The following is a 16,979-nucleotide window of genomic DNA, read 5'->3' on the forward strand; positions in this document are numbered from 1 at the left end:
ATCCAATTGTTTTATTGAGAAACAGAAGGGAAAAGTCAGTCCTGAAATTATTTGTGATTTTCACTATAAATTTTCTGGCATTCTTACTATATTTCTGTTATTTTCATATAATTAAAATATTTTAAACCTTTTTTTGGTGAAATATAAAGCACACACAAAAATTATACAAAACAGCTGGATGTGCACATAGAGCACTAATCTCTAGGATATATAAAGAACTCAAAAATCTTAATACCAAAAAAACAAATAAACCAATCAATAAATGGACAGACACTTCTCAGAAAAAGATACAATCAGTCAACAAATATATCTCATTTATCTCTCTATAAATATCAACATCTCTAGCAATTAGAGAAATGCAAATCAAAACTGCTCTAAGATTTCATCTCAGCATGGCAGCTATTAAGAATATAAACAACAGTAAATGTTGGTGAGGATATGGGGGGAAAGGCACACTCATACATTCATTGCTGGTGCAGCCAATATGGAAAGCAGTATGGAGATTTCTTGGAAAACTGAGAATGGAACCACCATTTGACCCAGCTATCCTACTCCTCGGTCTATGCCCAAAGGACTTAAAAACAGCATACTACAGAGACACAGGCACATCAATGTTTATAGCAGCACAATTTACAATAGCTAAACTGTGGAACCATCCTAGATGCCCTTCAGTAGATGAATGGATACAGAAAATGTGGTATATATATACAATGGAATATTATTCAGCATTAGAAGAGAATAAAATAATGGCACTTGTAGGTAAATGATGGAGTTGGAGAATATAATGCTAAGTGAAGTTAACCAATCCCAAAAAACAAAATGCCAAATATTTTCTCTGATTTAAGTATGCAGTTCATAATGTGGTTGGGGGAGAGAGCATGGGAGGATTAGATGAACTATAGATAGGGCACAGGGGAAGGAGGGGAATGGAGGGGGCGGGGGGTAGAAAAGATAGTGGAATGGGATGGCCATCATTCCTCTAAGTACATGTATGAAAACACGAACGTACAACCAGATATATGAAAAATTGTGCTCTGTATGTGTAATATGAATTGTAATGCATACTGCTGTCATATATAACAAAATTAAATAAATAAAATAGCTGGATGCTATTTTCATAGTCCCAACTACTCGGCAGGCTTAGAAAGGATCCTTTGAGCCTGGGCAACATGGTGGGATTCTGCTTAAAAAAAAAAAAAAATTATACAAAATAGTATATGGTTTAGAAATGAGATATCCCCCAAAACCTCTTGTGTTAGCTGGTCGAGGTGGTGCATGCCTATAATACTGGCAACTTGCGAGGCTGAGGCAGGAGGATCGCAAGTTCAGAGGCAGCCTCAGCAAAAGTGAGATGTTAAGCAACTCAGTAAGAGCCTGTCTCTAAATAAAATACAAAAATAGGACTGGGGATGTGGCTCAGTGGTTGAGTGTCCCTGAGTTCAATCCCCAGCACCATCACCCTGCCCGCTGCCCCCAAAAAAAGAAGAATAAAAAAAAGCCCCTGTGTTAATGCAGGAATATTCAGAGGTATAAAATTAGATTATGAGAACAGCAACCTAATTAGTCCATCCTAGTTGAATGGACTGGGTGGTACCTATAGGCAAATTGGGGCATGCTCTGGAGTGGTGCTTCTTCCCTGTGGCCCCTTTTCCACCGTTTCACTACTTCTTGGCTGTAATGAGTTGAGCAGCCATCCTTTATCATGATGTTCAGCCTTACCTCCAGCCCGGAGCAATCAAACTGACCTACCATGAACTGAACCTCTGAAATCGTGAAACAAAATAAACTTTTCCTCCTCTTAGTTGTTCTGGTTGGGTCATAGCAACCAAAAGCTGACAAACACAAACATCAGCTTAGTGTTGTATCACAAAATAAACACCTGTGTGACCACTGCATAGCTTAATAAATAAAATTTAAAGATAGAACATTGTCAGTATCTAGAAGATCCTGATTTGGGTCACTGCACTTCCTACTCTGAAAAGTGACAGTCTCAACTTCATTGTTAATCACTTCCTTGCTTTTCTTCATACTTTAACCTCCTAAACAGGCATACTTGACACCATCATTTAATTTTGCTAGTTTTAAAAAACATTATATATAATGAATCTTATTGTACATAATTTTTTCATATGTTTTCTTTACAAGACATACATATCCTTGCAGATAGCAGTGGTTTGTTCATTGCTGTGTTATGGTTCATGATGTTAATATATTGCAGTTTATCCATTTTAATTTTACGGGACATTGTGGCAATTTGTACTTTTAACCTATAAAACATGCTTTTTATAAGTTATTTATCACCAACTCTGCTTTCTCATAATCCAGTACCCAAGGTTTGCCATGATTTTTATCCCAAATTTATTGTGATAATATGAAACATGATAGTATACATGATCACATTTATCCTTTAGCTGTAAAAAACTGGCCTACAGCCAGGCATGCTGGGGGCACATGCCTATAATCCCAGTGGCTCAGGAGGCTGAGACAGGAAGATCACAAGTTCAAAAAACCAGCCTCAGCAAAAGTGAAGTGCTAAGCAACTTGGTGAGACCCTGTCTCTAAATAAAATATAAAATAAGGCTGAGGATATGGCTCAGTGGTCAAGTGCTCCTGAGTTCAATCCCTAGTACAAAAAAAACAAAACAAAAATCTGGCCTACATTTAAAGCATAATATAGATAAAATGGACCTAACAAGTATCTAAAGTTTTTTTATTTGTCCCTTTTAATTAGAATCTATTTTGATATATTTATACAAAAATGGAATATATCTTGTTCTAATTAGGATCTCAGTCTTGTGGATGTAACACAATGTTGAGATTCTCATATATGTACATAGGAAAGTCATATCAGAGCTATTCTACTGTCTTTCCTATTTCTATCCTCCCTCTCTTCCCTTTATTCCCCTTTGTCTAATCCACTGAACTATTTTATTCCTCCTCTCCCCATCTTTTTGTAGGTTAGCGTTCTTATATCAGAACATTTGACTTTTGGTTTTTTTGGGGTTTGGCTTATTCACTTAGCATGATAATCTCCAGATCCATACTTTCACAGGCAAAGTGTCATAAAGTTTTCTTCTTTATGGGTGAGTAATACTCTCTTGTATATATGAACCACGTTTTCTTTATCCATTTATCTGTTGATGGGCATCTAGATTGTTTCCACAGCTTAGCTGTTGTGAATTATGATGCTGTAAACATTGATATGTTGTGTCAATGTAGTATGCTGATTTTAAATCCTTTGAATATATACCAAGGAGTAGTATAAATGGGTCAAATGGTGGTTTCATTCCTACTTTTTTGAACAATCTCCATATATCCATTTACGTTTAAAACACTAGAGGAACTAGGTATAATAGGAACATACCTCAGTGTTGTAAAGCTATATATGACAAACTGAAGGTCAATATCATTCTAAACAGAAAAACTAGAAGGATTCCCTCTAAAACAGGAACAAGACAGGGATACTCTTTTTTACCACTTCTATTCAATATAGTCCTAGAAACTCTAGCCCAAGCAATTAAGCAAAAGAAAGAAATTAAAGAGATATGAATAGAAAAAGAAGAGCTCAAACTATCTCTTTTTGCCAATGATATGATCTTATATTTAGAAGATCCAAAAAACTCCACCAGAAAACTTCTAGAACTCATAAATGAATTCAACAAAGTAACAGGATACAAAATTAACACCCATATATCAATTGTGTTCCTATATACCAATGATTAATTTCACATTATATTTACCATACAAGTACCTGTTTTTTCTAAAGTTCCATTCAACACTCACCCTCATTTTTTTTCCTTTTGTTTCTTTGTTGTTTTTGTTGTTGTTTGCTTAGTGTATCCTTTTTAGGACACTTTTGCATACGCCAACTTTATGAAAATATTTTCCAATGTTTTCTTATAGAAATTTTACCTTTCTAGTAGAGGATAGGAAAGGTAGCAGAATACAACAGTTACTAATATGGCATTATGTAAAAATGTGGATGTGTAACCGATGTGATTCTGCAATCTGTATTTGTGGTAAAAATGGGAGTTCATAACCCACTTGAATCTAATGTATGAAATATGATATGTCAAAAGCTTTGTAATGTTTTGAACAACCAATAAAAAAATAACAACAAAAAAAAGAAATTTTACCTTTCAAATTTAGATAGATGATCCACGTGGGTTTTTCTCTTCTTTTTCTTTCTTTCTTTCTTTTTTTTTTTTTTAGTATGGCATGAAGTAGGGAAAGATCTTTCTTTTTCCCTCTGCTCTTTTTACTAGGGCTATCCATTTGACTCAGCATCAAAAGATTATGCTTTTCCCAATATTCTGTAATACCATTTTTGACATATATCAAGTGACTGTGTATGGGTCTGTTTTCTGAAGAATCTCCATTCTATTTTCCATAGTGGTTGCACCAATTTGCAGTCACACCAGCAAGGTATGAGTGTACCTTTTTCCCCACATCCTCACCAACATTTGTTGTCGCATGTATTCTAGATAATTGCTGTTCTGACTGGAGTGAGATAAAATCTTAGTAGTTTGATTTGCATTTCTCTAAATTGCTAGAGATGTTGAACATTTTTTTATATATTTGTTGATTGATTGTATTTCTTCTGTGAAGTGTCTGTTCATTTCCTTTGCCCATTTATTGATTGGTTATTTGTTTTTTTTGGGGTTTTTTTGGTGTTAAGTTTTTTATTTTTTGTATTTGTTAGCAATAACAAAGCAATCTAAATGCTATGTTATACTAACATAACAAGTTGTGCTTCTAAGTAGAGGAAAGATAAAGATCCAGATGATATATGTTCCTCAATATAATTCAGCTCTAAGTTTCTGAGGAACCTTATGCACAAGAACAGTAGAATTTGAGTACTTAGGAAAAAAATGAGAAAAAGTAATTCAAATAATTTTCCATGGGACTTAATTCTTTATAGAACCCCAGTTGATGAAAGTAGGGAGAAGAGCATGATGTGTTTACTTTTGAGGCATTTGATTTGTTGATATTTCTTTTGTTATTGAACCATTCTTCTCCTCTTACTGTGATACTATACCCTTCTGGTTGTTATGCCACTGATCATTTTTCATCAGACTACTTCAGCCATTCTTCCTCTTCTGGCCACACGGAAGTTTTGTTTCTCTGACTGTCAGCCTTCTCACTTCTCACTCCTCTCTACTTACCCCAGATGGCCTGGTCCATACCTGTGAAATTTATTATGTCTATCTTCCCCTAGTTCCTGACTCAGTGTACTAAAACTCTTATAAATTCCTGAGCAATACTCCTGAATGATAGTAACATCTTTTGTTACAAGATAACAGAAGTTATCTTTCCTGTCACAAAAGCTTCTAAAACCCTTGAAATCACTAGCAAGTGATTGAGTTTTTTTTTTTTTTTTTTTTTTTCCTTGTGTTAATGAGATAACTGATTGGCTGAAAACTCTACAGAGCCTAAGGATAAGGGCTAGTTGCCAGAGAACCATGTGATTTAAGGATTGGAACTTTCCTTCCCACATCTCTAAGGAAAAAGGTTGGAGATTAAGTTAAACACTAATGGCCAGTGATTTAATAAATTGTGTCTGTGTAATGGGATCTCTATAAAACTGATGACTGAGAGGGTTTAGAGAGCTTCCAGGTTAGTGAAGATATCTACATTCTGGAAGGGTGGCAAACTCCAAATATCTCCAAATACAGAAGCTTCTGTGCTAAGAACACTTTCAGACCTTGACCTATGTATCTCTTCATCTCACTCTTTATCTGAATCTTTTATATTTTTTGTAAACAACTGGTAATAGTTACATTCTATGAACCATTAAAATCTGTGAACTTAAGAAGGGTCATGGAAACCTCTAGTTTATAACTAGGTGAGAGTGTGGAAACTTGCTGCTTGTGATTGATATATGAATTGAAGTCCAGTCTTGTGTAACTGAGCCCTTAAATGCAATTAGTTAAATTAATGGCAGAATTGGATTAAATTACAAAACAGTTGATATTTTTAGAGAATTGGAGAATTGATTGGTTTAGGGGAAATCTCCACACATTTGTTATCAGAAGTGTGAGTAGAAAAATAGTTTTCATTTTAACACCCATGTCTCTGTCGCTAATATGTTGCCAAATCCCAGACATTTATTTTAGAAGACTGTATTATATTATGGGCTTACACATCTGACAGTTGGACTATCCACTTTAATGTTGTTTATGCACTATAAATTCATCATTTTCAATCCTAAGCGCATCTTCTCCTATATCCTAAACATGATCTCATTATATATTGTTGAGATAAATGGTGTTACCAGTTAACCAATTACATAACACAAAAATCTAGACCATCACTTTAGATTCCTCTATGTCTTCTGTCTCACTTCCTCTATCTGACCATCAACTACTTCTCATTATATCAACTTAACATCTTTCAAAATGACCTCCTTTTTATTTCTATATACTGTATTAGTTCAAAATTTCATTATTTTTTCATAGGTCATGGCCTACTATTTTGGCTATCTCCTAGCTGCTCCCTGTGGTTCCTATTGAAGTGATTTTTCTAGAATTTATACAATCACTCACATGCTTACAACCCTTAGTGGTTCCCTGGGACTTTCAGAGTATGGTACATATTCCTTAGTTTACCGTACAGATTTTGTATTATATGGCATCTACCTACTTCTCAGACCTTTTTTTCCCACTTTTTCATAAGCATCCTGTCTAATCCAGGTATGGTGATTGAATCTACTCTTTAAATTGTTCCAGTTTTCTTATCTTCACATCTTTAGACATGTTATTCCCTCTACCTAGAATGTCTTTTTTTCTCCTTAAATCATTTTATACTTGTCCTTCAAACTGAGCTCAGGTATCTCTGGAATATCTTTCCCCAGGCTGTTGTAGAATCTCACCCTTATATTCTTGAATTATTATTTAGACATAGAGTCTCATTGAGTTGCTAAGTGCCTTGCCATTGTTCAGGCTGGCATTGAACTTGAGAACCTCCTGTCTCAGCCTCCCAAGCTGCTGGGATTATATGCGTGTGCCACCGTGCCCAACCCAACATGATGTTTTGATAATGTATACATTGTAGAATGTTTAAATCAAGTCATTTAATATATGCGTGACCTCATATATTTCTGTGTGTGTTAAAAACACTTAAAGTCTCAGCAGTCTTCAAGTATACAATGTGTTTTATTAATGATAGTCACTATGATGTACAATAGATCTCTTGGACATATTCCTCCTTCTACTTGAAATTTGTGTCCTTTGGCCAACATCTCCTCAATACCTCCCATACCTCAGTTATTCTGTTTTAAAAATAAGGTAAATAAGGTCATGTGATGGATATTATTATCCAAAGTACATGTATGAAGACACAAATTGGTGTGAATATACTTTGTATACAATCAGAGATATGAAAAATTGTGCTCTATATGGGTAATAAGAATTGTAATGCACCCGCTGTCACATATAAATAAAAATTAATTTAAAAAAAATAAGGTCATGATCCTCTAAATTGATTTCAAGACCTCAGTTTGAAAAACAGCCTTGTGGAATTGGGTTTTGGTATCAACAAAAATTGGGATCAACTTCTTTTTGACCTGTGTGATCTCACATATGATGATCTTTTTTTCACAGTTCTGGGATTAAATGTGATAATGCTTCTAAAGAAATTAGCACAGTGCCTGATATATAATAAACAATAAATGTTCTGTACTTTGGGAAATAGTTCTATTCCCCAAATAGGTCTATTCAAGCTAATACACAAAAATTAATATATTCTATAAATTCTTCAAAATTTTTATCATGATAACATCTAAGAGGGAAAAACACAGAAACAGTTTCACCTCTTAAAAATTGAAATTGCTATATAGTAGTTAATTTAAAAATACAATATAGATATCAATCCAATTTTTATTTAAAATGTCATAAATAATTAGAGTGGCAATAGGTTATTGAGAAATTGGAAAAGAAAATTAATTTAGAACCGAAAATTCAGTAATGTAAAGCCTGTGTTGGAGGAAATAGTAGAATAAAGTAACCCCAACATTCATGTAGTAATTATATGAATAAAAGAGTGCAATGTTTCTATTGCATGTATTCATTTACTATACTTAATTAGTTTAGCATTTATAAAGCATTAAAATACTTTACAAAGCACTAGGGCTACTTTAAACATTCTTTGGGGCTGGGTGTATATCAGTGGTAGAGTTCTTGTCTGGTATGTGGAAGGTCCTGGCTTCCATAACCAGCACTGCCAAAAAAAAGCTTTGAAAAGTCACATTTAGGAAAACCAACAGCATAAAAAATACTAAAATGAAATCAAGTAACTTTTTATGTTTTACCTTTTTTATAGGTGTGTGGAAGTAGTGAAAGCTTCTCAATATGTAGAACTAGCCAATGATCTGGAAATAAACAAGGCAATTACATACTTGAGACAGAAAGACTTTAATCAAGTAAGTTTAAAAAACAATTTTCAGTGAAATTTCTTATGTTAATTAGTCAAAGCAATGAAAACAGGGAAACTCCTTCCTAGAATAAAGTTACTTGTGATTATTCTGAAGTTTAATAAATTTATATGTCTATAATTTCCAATAATATAATTTTAAATTTTCATTAATTTTTATCTTAAAATGTAAATATTTTTCTTATCTAGTTGCTAAATTACCAAACCATATTCTAGTCCAGAGAGTAATTTTCCCTTGAAGTTTTCAGAGTTCCCCAAAGCAGTAAGACTTTCAGAATCGGGGATCATGCTTAGTGAGGAAGGAAGACTGAGAATGCAAATAGCAGCCAGATGCACTTCCATCCTGCTGTCCTCTTCAGAGAAATTCTTGTCTGCTGTTTAAATATTTGACTTACTCATTTACTCTGCACTGGAAATGAAAAGGTCCCACTGCTAGACATGGGGTTAGAACCCTATGGGTCTCATTGGCACTACTGCTACCTTGCTGCCTTGGGCAGAAGTGGAGTGGGTGCTTTGCCTTCCATAGTCTCTCAAATGGGACATAACTGAAATAAAACCAGAAGGCTTAGTTAGCCTTAAGAAAAAGAAGGGCTGCCAAAAGAGAGTAGGCGGAATGAAACTTGATTTCCTAGTTTGTAAACCAGTGATTAGTGTCCCGCAGCTAGAAAACTCAACTCCTCCAGATTAGACCAACAGAGCAAGGGCCAGAGAAAGCCACAGCATTTTCCCCATATCCTCTCCAACCTGTACTTTCAGTTTTTCTTCTTATTTAAGGACCTTCCTCTTATCTCTGAGAAACAGAAAGGACTAACCACTCTTCAGGGAAAGGGAAGAAAACCATCTATTCAGAAAATATGAGAGTAGAATAAAGTAACCCCAACATTCATGTAGTAATTATATGAGTAAAAGAGTGCAATGTTTCTATTGCATGTATTCATTTACTATACTTAATTAGTTTAGCATTTATAAAGCATTAAAATACTTTCAATTTTTTTATGAATGTGACGTGCACTATTATATTATAGATGATAAAAAGGAGAAAACCATAGTTGTTAGTTTTCTCTTGATGTTTTATTTTTAAATGTTCTTTTTAGAAAGGATGAACAGTGCATTACAATATTTTTTTTTAAAACTGTCAAGGAATATGTCCTCTTAATTTTTTCACATTTAAATTTGTTTAATCCAGATCTTACTGTCTGCTACTTTTATCGCTCTTCTCATTTGAAGTATGTTTTATGTCATTTGCATGTTCAAGTTTTTAACATCAATTAGTTTACCTATATTTTTAAAATGCCACTTCTGCTTGCTTTTCAACATTGCTGCTTTCACTTTGTGTTTCTTTTATTTGTATATTGTAAGTATGATGAGGTGTGTATAGTATAATCTTAATTTGAAGGGAACACTATCAGGCTAAAAAGGATTAAGTCGGTACTACATGTAGTTTACAGAAAAGAATTTATGCCTTCTAAAAGACCATAATTCTGAAATTATCCCTATTTTTTTTTTTTTTTTTTTTTTTAGAAAAGATGCTGAAATCAGAGTGTAATCCTTTGAGATGGGATGGTATTTGTAGCCAACTTTGTAATAGAGAAAAAAACACCACCCATATAGTAAATTTTGTAATAGTAAATGAAATAATGCAGTTGGTCTGGAGGCCACCAAGAGCAGAGAGTCAGACTCAGTAGAAGACTGAAGCTAGGAGCTAGAGGCATCACCAGGAAAGGAAATGAAAATGGACATAGAGCTAATTTCCTAATTTGGGGGGGGGGGGATTAAAAATACAATTAGTGATGTTTATTTTCTTTGTTTTGTCATTTACAACTAGTTTTAACTAAACTTAATATTGATATTAAGGGTACTTTTATCAATTTCATTTATAAATAATTTATGACATTTTACTTTTAAAAACAGATATTGGATAATGTATTCATGGATATGTAAAGAACAGTTGTGAAAACAGATTATTTCAGAAATGAAACTGAGCCAAAAAATACCTGAGAGTGTTCCTTTTACTAGAATAGTTAATAGTATAACCTTTTTAGAATATTTCATAGTTTAAAAACTTAAAGTATGAAATATATTCTTACTGTGTCAAATGTTTTTAAGTAGATATTTAAGTTCTAAATACTTTCATTAATTCTTAAGAAATAGCTTTGAATTGCATGGCTTTTTTATGTGTTACTTCAATTTTGGAATAAACCATTTGAGAGAAACTAGTTTTTGTTTTAAGTGTAGCTTTAAATTATTATTTTTGAACTACAAAGGAGTAATTTAAAAAATTGAGGGGCTGGGGTTGTAGCTCAGTGGTAGAGTGCTAGCCTAGCATGTGTGAGGCACTGGGTTCGATCCTCAGCACCACATAAAAATAAATGAATAAAATAAAGGCATTGTGTCCATCTACAACTAAAAATATATATTTTTTTTAATTGAATTTTGGGCTGGGATTGTGGCTCAGTGGTAGAGCACATGCCTAGCATGGGCAGGACCCGGGTTCAATTCTTAGCACCACATAAAACTTTAAAAAAAGGCATTGTGTTGTGTCCACCTACCAAAAAAAAAAAAAAAATAGATCCTCTCTCTCTCTCTCTCTCTCCCCCTCTCTCCCTCTCTCCCTCTCTCTCTCCCCCCTCCCTCCCTCTCTCCCCCTCTCCTCTCCCTCTCTCCCCTCTTTCTCCTCTTTAAAAAAAAAAATGAATTTAACATATTTCCTTGACTACAGAATGAATGGCTACCTTTTTAAAAAATTACTATTGTTATTTGTTAGTTTTCTTTTTGTATTCCATTTTAAGGATGTCATAAATTCTAGAGAACAGCTTTCTTTTCCTGTGCACTTTATCTCAGAGAACTTATTGAATATATGAATTATACTTATTTACGTGCCTTATATTTTGAAGTAACACATTTATTGTGACACAATGTAAAAGTGAAGATTAAAACATTGCAAATCTTATTCAAAGTGGAATGTGGCTTAGAGATTCAAAACAGCAGGGCTTAATACCTGTAGAAGTTATGTAAAGTATCCATGAAATGTTTGTATAGGATGAGCAATAGTAGCAACAATAATTTTTGAAGTGAGTTTTAGAAATTTTTTGGCAGTTATACAAAATTCTTCTTAAAAAATAAGTGAGGAACACAATCCCAAAAGTAAGGATGTGATGTTTGGGTTTTTCTTTTCCAGTGTTTACTCTGTGGAATTTTAAACAACTGCCCTAGAAACTTCTAACAGTTTTCTTTAAAGTCATCAAAAACCCTTTAAAATAATAACAGTTTACTAATATTGTAACCAGAATATATGCAATCTAGTATTTTAAAATTATCTACCCTTCAAAAAATTGAGTTGACATGCTGGCTGGTATTTCCATCACAGAAGAATTTGTCAAACACTTGGAGTAGCTAAAGCTGATGACCACTGTAAAATCTAAAGCAGGATTTTTGCTTGAACATGACTGTTTACCAGGAACAGGAGGCACCAAAAGCATTTTCTATTTGGTAAATGTTCTTTAAAAGAAGGAAGAAAAGATAAACTCATTGCCTTTTGCTACCTGTTTCGTTCTTTCTGATATTATGCAGTAATTTCCAGGTTGAATATGCATTCAGCTTTCATGTAAGGTATCTGGCTGTTCCACATCTTATTTGGGTAACATTATCTCAGATTTGCCAGATGATTAAAAATATACTTTCATTTCTCTTGATTTGAAAATGTAATTATATTTGGGTCTACTTCAGATCATTTTTTATAATATTCTCAGAATTATTTTTTAAAAATTATTTTTAGATGTTAATGAACCTTTATTTTACTAATTTTTTTATATGCGGTGCTGAGAATTGAACCCAGTGCCTCACACATGCCAGGGAAGCGCTCTACTATTAAGCCACAATCCCAGCCCTCCCACCCCCGAATTATTTTCTGTTACTGGTTTTAGAAAATTCTCAGCCATTGATCTTTCTTTCCCTTTGGAACTTAAGTTACATTTCTAGTAAACTTTTTCACTGTGTACTCATATGTCTCTTTTATGTTCTTTTTTAAGAATTTTTTTTTTTTTTTTTTTTTTGCCATGCAGTATCTATTCTGAATATTTTCTAAAATTTTGGCTGTAAAGTTCTGGTTGACTCTATGGTTCTCTCTCTTCAAAAACTACTTTTAGTATTTTATATAATTGTTTTTGTTGTTCTCTGTGGAATACTGGTCTTCTAAGGTAGTAATAGTCAAAAGAAAAAAAATTTAGAATATTTTGTAAAGAGCAAATAATATTATGTCTATTAGGTAAAACCTTGCAAGCCATCGTTCCCACCCCATTAGGTAGGAAGAATCCTAAACTGCTTCACATGAATCACAAGACTTTAGTATTCCCTACTGACTTTTCTTTATCACAGTCCTCTCTTCAGTTATATCTAATCTGTCAAAACTATCTAATAGTCTTAATTTCAATTATTATATTTTTAGCTTCAGAATTTCTGTTTTTTATTTTTTTATGAAATCTAAGTCTTGAATGAAATTTCCATCTTGTCATCTGTTTTCTTGAGCATATTAACCTATCCCTTTTGTACTCTTCCGTGGTCTTAACCCTCCATATTGATCTTTTGTTCTACCCTGAGCTTGAGTACTGTCATTTACAATGGTGTTAACTTCAGATATTCCATTTCTAGGCAGTAGATACCTTAAAAATGTTTGAGAAAAAGGACAGTAGAGTGAAAAGTGCAGCTGCAACCAACCTTTCATTCCTTTATTATCTGGTAAGTTTTACTTCTAACAATTAAGAATTGGTCATGTGTTATTTTTATATTGCTGAATTATCTACCTAAGAATCATGCCTAATGAGAAGCCCCCCCAAAAAAAATAGTGGTGGAGAATGTTAAGTGGAAGGTGAGGTGTATAGAAGATCCGATCATGGCAGGTGCTGGACTTAGGTGTTTGCAGACATGAGTGAGAAGACCATCTCTAATGGAGATGGGAGGGAGAAAAATTGTGGTAGTGAACATCCTAAAATTATGGAACTACAGCTAAGGTGTGAGCTAGAGATATCTTTCAACTCCTTCCTGTTAGTGGTGAAGAAAAATATTTTACAGAGGAGTACCTCTGTAGAGGTGAAAGCTTAGATCGAGTATCATAGTACTGTTTATGGAGTATCATCTATAGCAAGCATTCATTGAGTGCCTACTGACTGCAAATCATTGTTTCTTAATTTGTAATTATTATTTTTTAAATTGGGAATGGTGGGAAATAGATGAGGAGGGAAGGTTCAAAATAGAGAACAATAAATTAATGTTGGTAATAAGCACTAAGGCATTCAGAAAAGACAAATAACATTTTAGTTTAGGATTTTCAGAAAATATTTCATAGAAAAGTTGGTTCTACAAGGTCTGAATATAACATAGAAGCAAGAAAGTGATAGGAAGGAAGTGTACAGAACAGTGATTGTGTTTTGTTAAATTATATCCAGTCCTCTTACAACTTATGATTTATGCACCACCGAGAATCACTGTTGTGCTGACCTGCTGTTATTAATGGAAAGGTACTATCCCTTATGTGTGCTAAGATGAAGAAATAGATGAAAGCTACTGGTTAAAAAAGGACTGCAGGGCTGGTGTTGTGGCTCAGCGGTAGAGCGCCCGCCTAGCATGTGTGAAACCCTTGGTTCAATCCTCAGCACCACATAAAAATAAATAAATAAAGATATTGTGTCCATATACAACTAAATATGTATATTTGAAAAAAACAAAAAGGGAATCCAGTATATAGAAACTACCAGCAGAAGAATAGTGCCAGTTGCATGTCCAGAGGGTGTATGTTTTTGAATATATTTAAAATTTGTTTTATATTAATGGTGATACATCTAGAGAGAAATGTCCAGGAAGCATATGAACTGATCTCAGAAGGGAAATTGGGGTTGGAGATAATATTCAGTGGTCATCTCTGTAGAGGTGAAAGCTTAAAATTGAGAACTAACTTTGGGATATATAAACACTGAGGAGGCAAGAGTAAGATTCATACTGAGAATATAGGAAAACAACCAAGAGAGCATGATGTCTTTGAAGTAAAAGGTGGCACAAAGAGAAAGTAAGCAGCATTGATTCACCAGAGGGGCAGTTCAAAAGAATGGAACTTTTAAAAGGCCCCTGATGCCATTTAGATTGCAGATTCAAAATACAAAATGGAGATTTTTCTTGGCAGAGCTCTTCACATCAGTTTCAGGGGTAGGGTAAGAGGGTTAGGGGTAGGAATTCGGATCTGGAGGGACAAGCAGAATTGAGCAGAAAGACAAGTTGGGCTATAATGCAATCCCCAAAGTCCTTGCCAATCTTGGATGATGCTCTGAAGGTAGAATATCCCCCATTGAGGTGCGGGACTGGGTCTTTGTACCCCTGCATCAACCAGGCATCGAATATAGCCTCCCCACCAGGAAGAGGGCATTCACAAAAAGTAAGCAAAATGGCTCTTTCTCTTTCTCTCTCTCTGCAGCCCAGGGTAATTTCCAGAGAGGTCTGCCAGCTCAGGCTGGTAGATAGCAGCATTATCAGCACTTGTAAAAGACAAAGCTAGAGGGTAAAGTGCAGTATCTAGTACATCCATTAAATTTTGAACTTAGAAAGTCATGAATGAGTTTTGTGAAAATTATTGAATTGGTAACCACATCTTCACCAAGTTTTGATAAATGTATTGGAGAAAGCTAACAGCAACTTTTAAGGAAGGAAGGGCAAGAACTATTGTATTTGCAGAGCTGTTGGAGCATCTGATCAGTAAATTATTGTACCTGACTCTGAGGAAAGAGGTTATAACCAAAAATGTTATGACATAGCCAGGCGTGGTGGCACATACCTGTGATCCCAGCTACTCAGGAGGCTTTGAGGCAGGAGAATCACAAGTTTGAGGCCAGCCAGGCAACTTAGCAAGTCTGTCTCAAAATAAAAAAGTTTTTTAAGAAGGCTGGGGATGTAACTTAGTGGTAGAATATCCCTGGGTTCAATCCCCAGTGCTACACACATCACAAAAAGTAGTTATGACACAAACTGATGAGTCTATTATGTAGTAGTATATGATATATAATTGAAAGTATATTGTTGTTATCTAGCATATATTTCAGTTTTCTGTTGCTGTGTAAAGAACTATCCCCCAAACTTAATGGCTTAAAATGACCATGTATTTGCTCACATTCTGCCTCATGAGCTAGGTTTACCTGGGTGTTTCTTCTGCTGGTCTTGCATGGGGTTACTCCTTTAGCTCCCATCATCTAAGATTTCACTGAAGCTGGATGTCCAAATGCCTCTCTTCAAGATATCTAGCACTTGTTTGGTGAGGACATCACAGCAGGAGAATCCCAAGCTTCTTATGTGGCACAGGGTTCCATGAGAGTGAATCTCAGTGCACTGGTACATATTAGGCTCCTGCATGAATTGAGCTTATAACTATTTTTTTTAATATTTTATTTTTAGTTATAGGTGGACATAATATCTCTATTTTATTTTTATGTGGTACTGGGGATGGAACCCAGTGCCTCATGCATAGTAGACAAGTGCTGTACCTCTGAGCCACAACCCCAGCCCAGAGCTTATAACTGTTTTATTGGGCAGATCAAATATGGGGTAGAACCATTAATAGAGCACAACTACTGGGAGGTGTGATCCATTGGGGACCATTATTGTAACACTCTGCCACTACCTGCACTTGTCTTTTCATAAGCCTCATGTACTTCCCCCTTTCAAGACACATCAGAGTTTCATCTATTTTACCATATCAGGCTCAAAGGAAGGATCTGCGGCAGGTGTGGGTAGATGGGGCTTTCTCAGTCACAGTTCCTCTTCCCTGTGAAAGATTTTGAACCAAAGATCTGTGGATGAAGACCCATTGTTTTTCCCTTTACATTTAACATAATACAAGGTCAGATAAAAGCAGATGCTCATATTCAGAAAGGAGAGGAATAGGGCCCATGGCAGTCAGTGGTCCTTAGTAATTCTGAAACCCAGCTAAGCACACGTGATCAGCATCCCATAGACTGGAAAGAATGCATATTCCTTGATTAGAGCCCCACTCTGCTGCTTGGGAGCAATTTGTTAGTCTGTTGTCCACTATAGCTAGTAGTTCTGTCCTCTGGGAGTATTATCCTTTTACAGAAAAAAAATAGCGTATATTTCAGCTGGTGAACTTTCTCAATCTTGCTTTCTACCCAGAGAAATTTGTGGCCCACGGGCCTACTTTTATTTTGTACTGGATCTGTTCCTTTACTTCAAGTTAGTAACTCTTTTGTCAGTCTGACTCTCTTAAAAACATGGTGGATTTTCTATAAGTCTCATTGAAGTTAATTTCATGACCTAAAAGCCACATGCATAATTCCTTTCAAGACAAAACCCTTTTTGCTTAGGTGTACAAGCTGTCGAATAGAGTCCTGAGGTCATAGAAGCCTTTTTTTCTACCTGAGAAAGTATGCAAGACAGTTACCTTAAATCTTTCTGAGATGTTTACAGAAAGTGTTACAACCATGTCCTTGAGTTGATCGTACCCTGCATCCATTTCCTGTTTTGAGAATTTTTTGCCACAAAGAGAGACATGAAAT

General features: G+C 34.8%; 1 protein-coding gene across 6 annotated transcripts in view; it reads left to right on the top strand.

Annotated features, from left to right (window-relative positions):
* The window catches only part of Ift88 (intraflagellar transport 88), a 123,031-nt gene that overhangs the window by 43,497 nt on the left and 62,555 nt on the right, over window positions 1-16,979 (top strand). For all 6 annotated transcript variants that reach the window (XM_076871954.1, XM_076871948.1, XM_076871950.1 and 3 more), the window contains 2 exons: window positions 8,320-8,419; window positions 13,078-13,164. In XM_076871954.1, the coding sequence (XP_076728069.1) occupies window positions 8,320-8,419; window positions 13,078-13,164 (187 nt within the window). The remainder of the gene's footprint in view (window positions 1-8,319; window positions 8,420-13,077; window positions 13,165-16,979) is intronic.

This window comes from Callospermophilus lateralis, chromosome 12 (assembly GCF_048772815.1).
Source record: "Callospermophilus lateralis isolate mCalLat2 chromosome 12, mCalLat2.hap1, whole genome shotgun sequence".
In the NCBI taxonomy this organism is placed as follows: Eukaryota; Metazoa; Chordata; class Mammalia; order Rodentia; family Sciuridae; genus Callospermophilus; species Callospermophilus lateralis.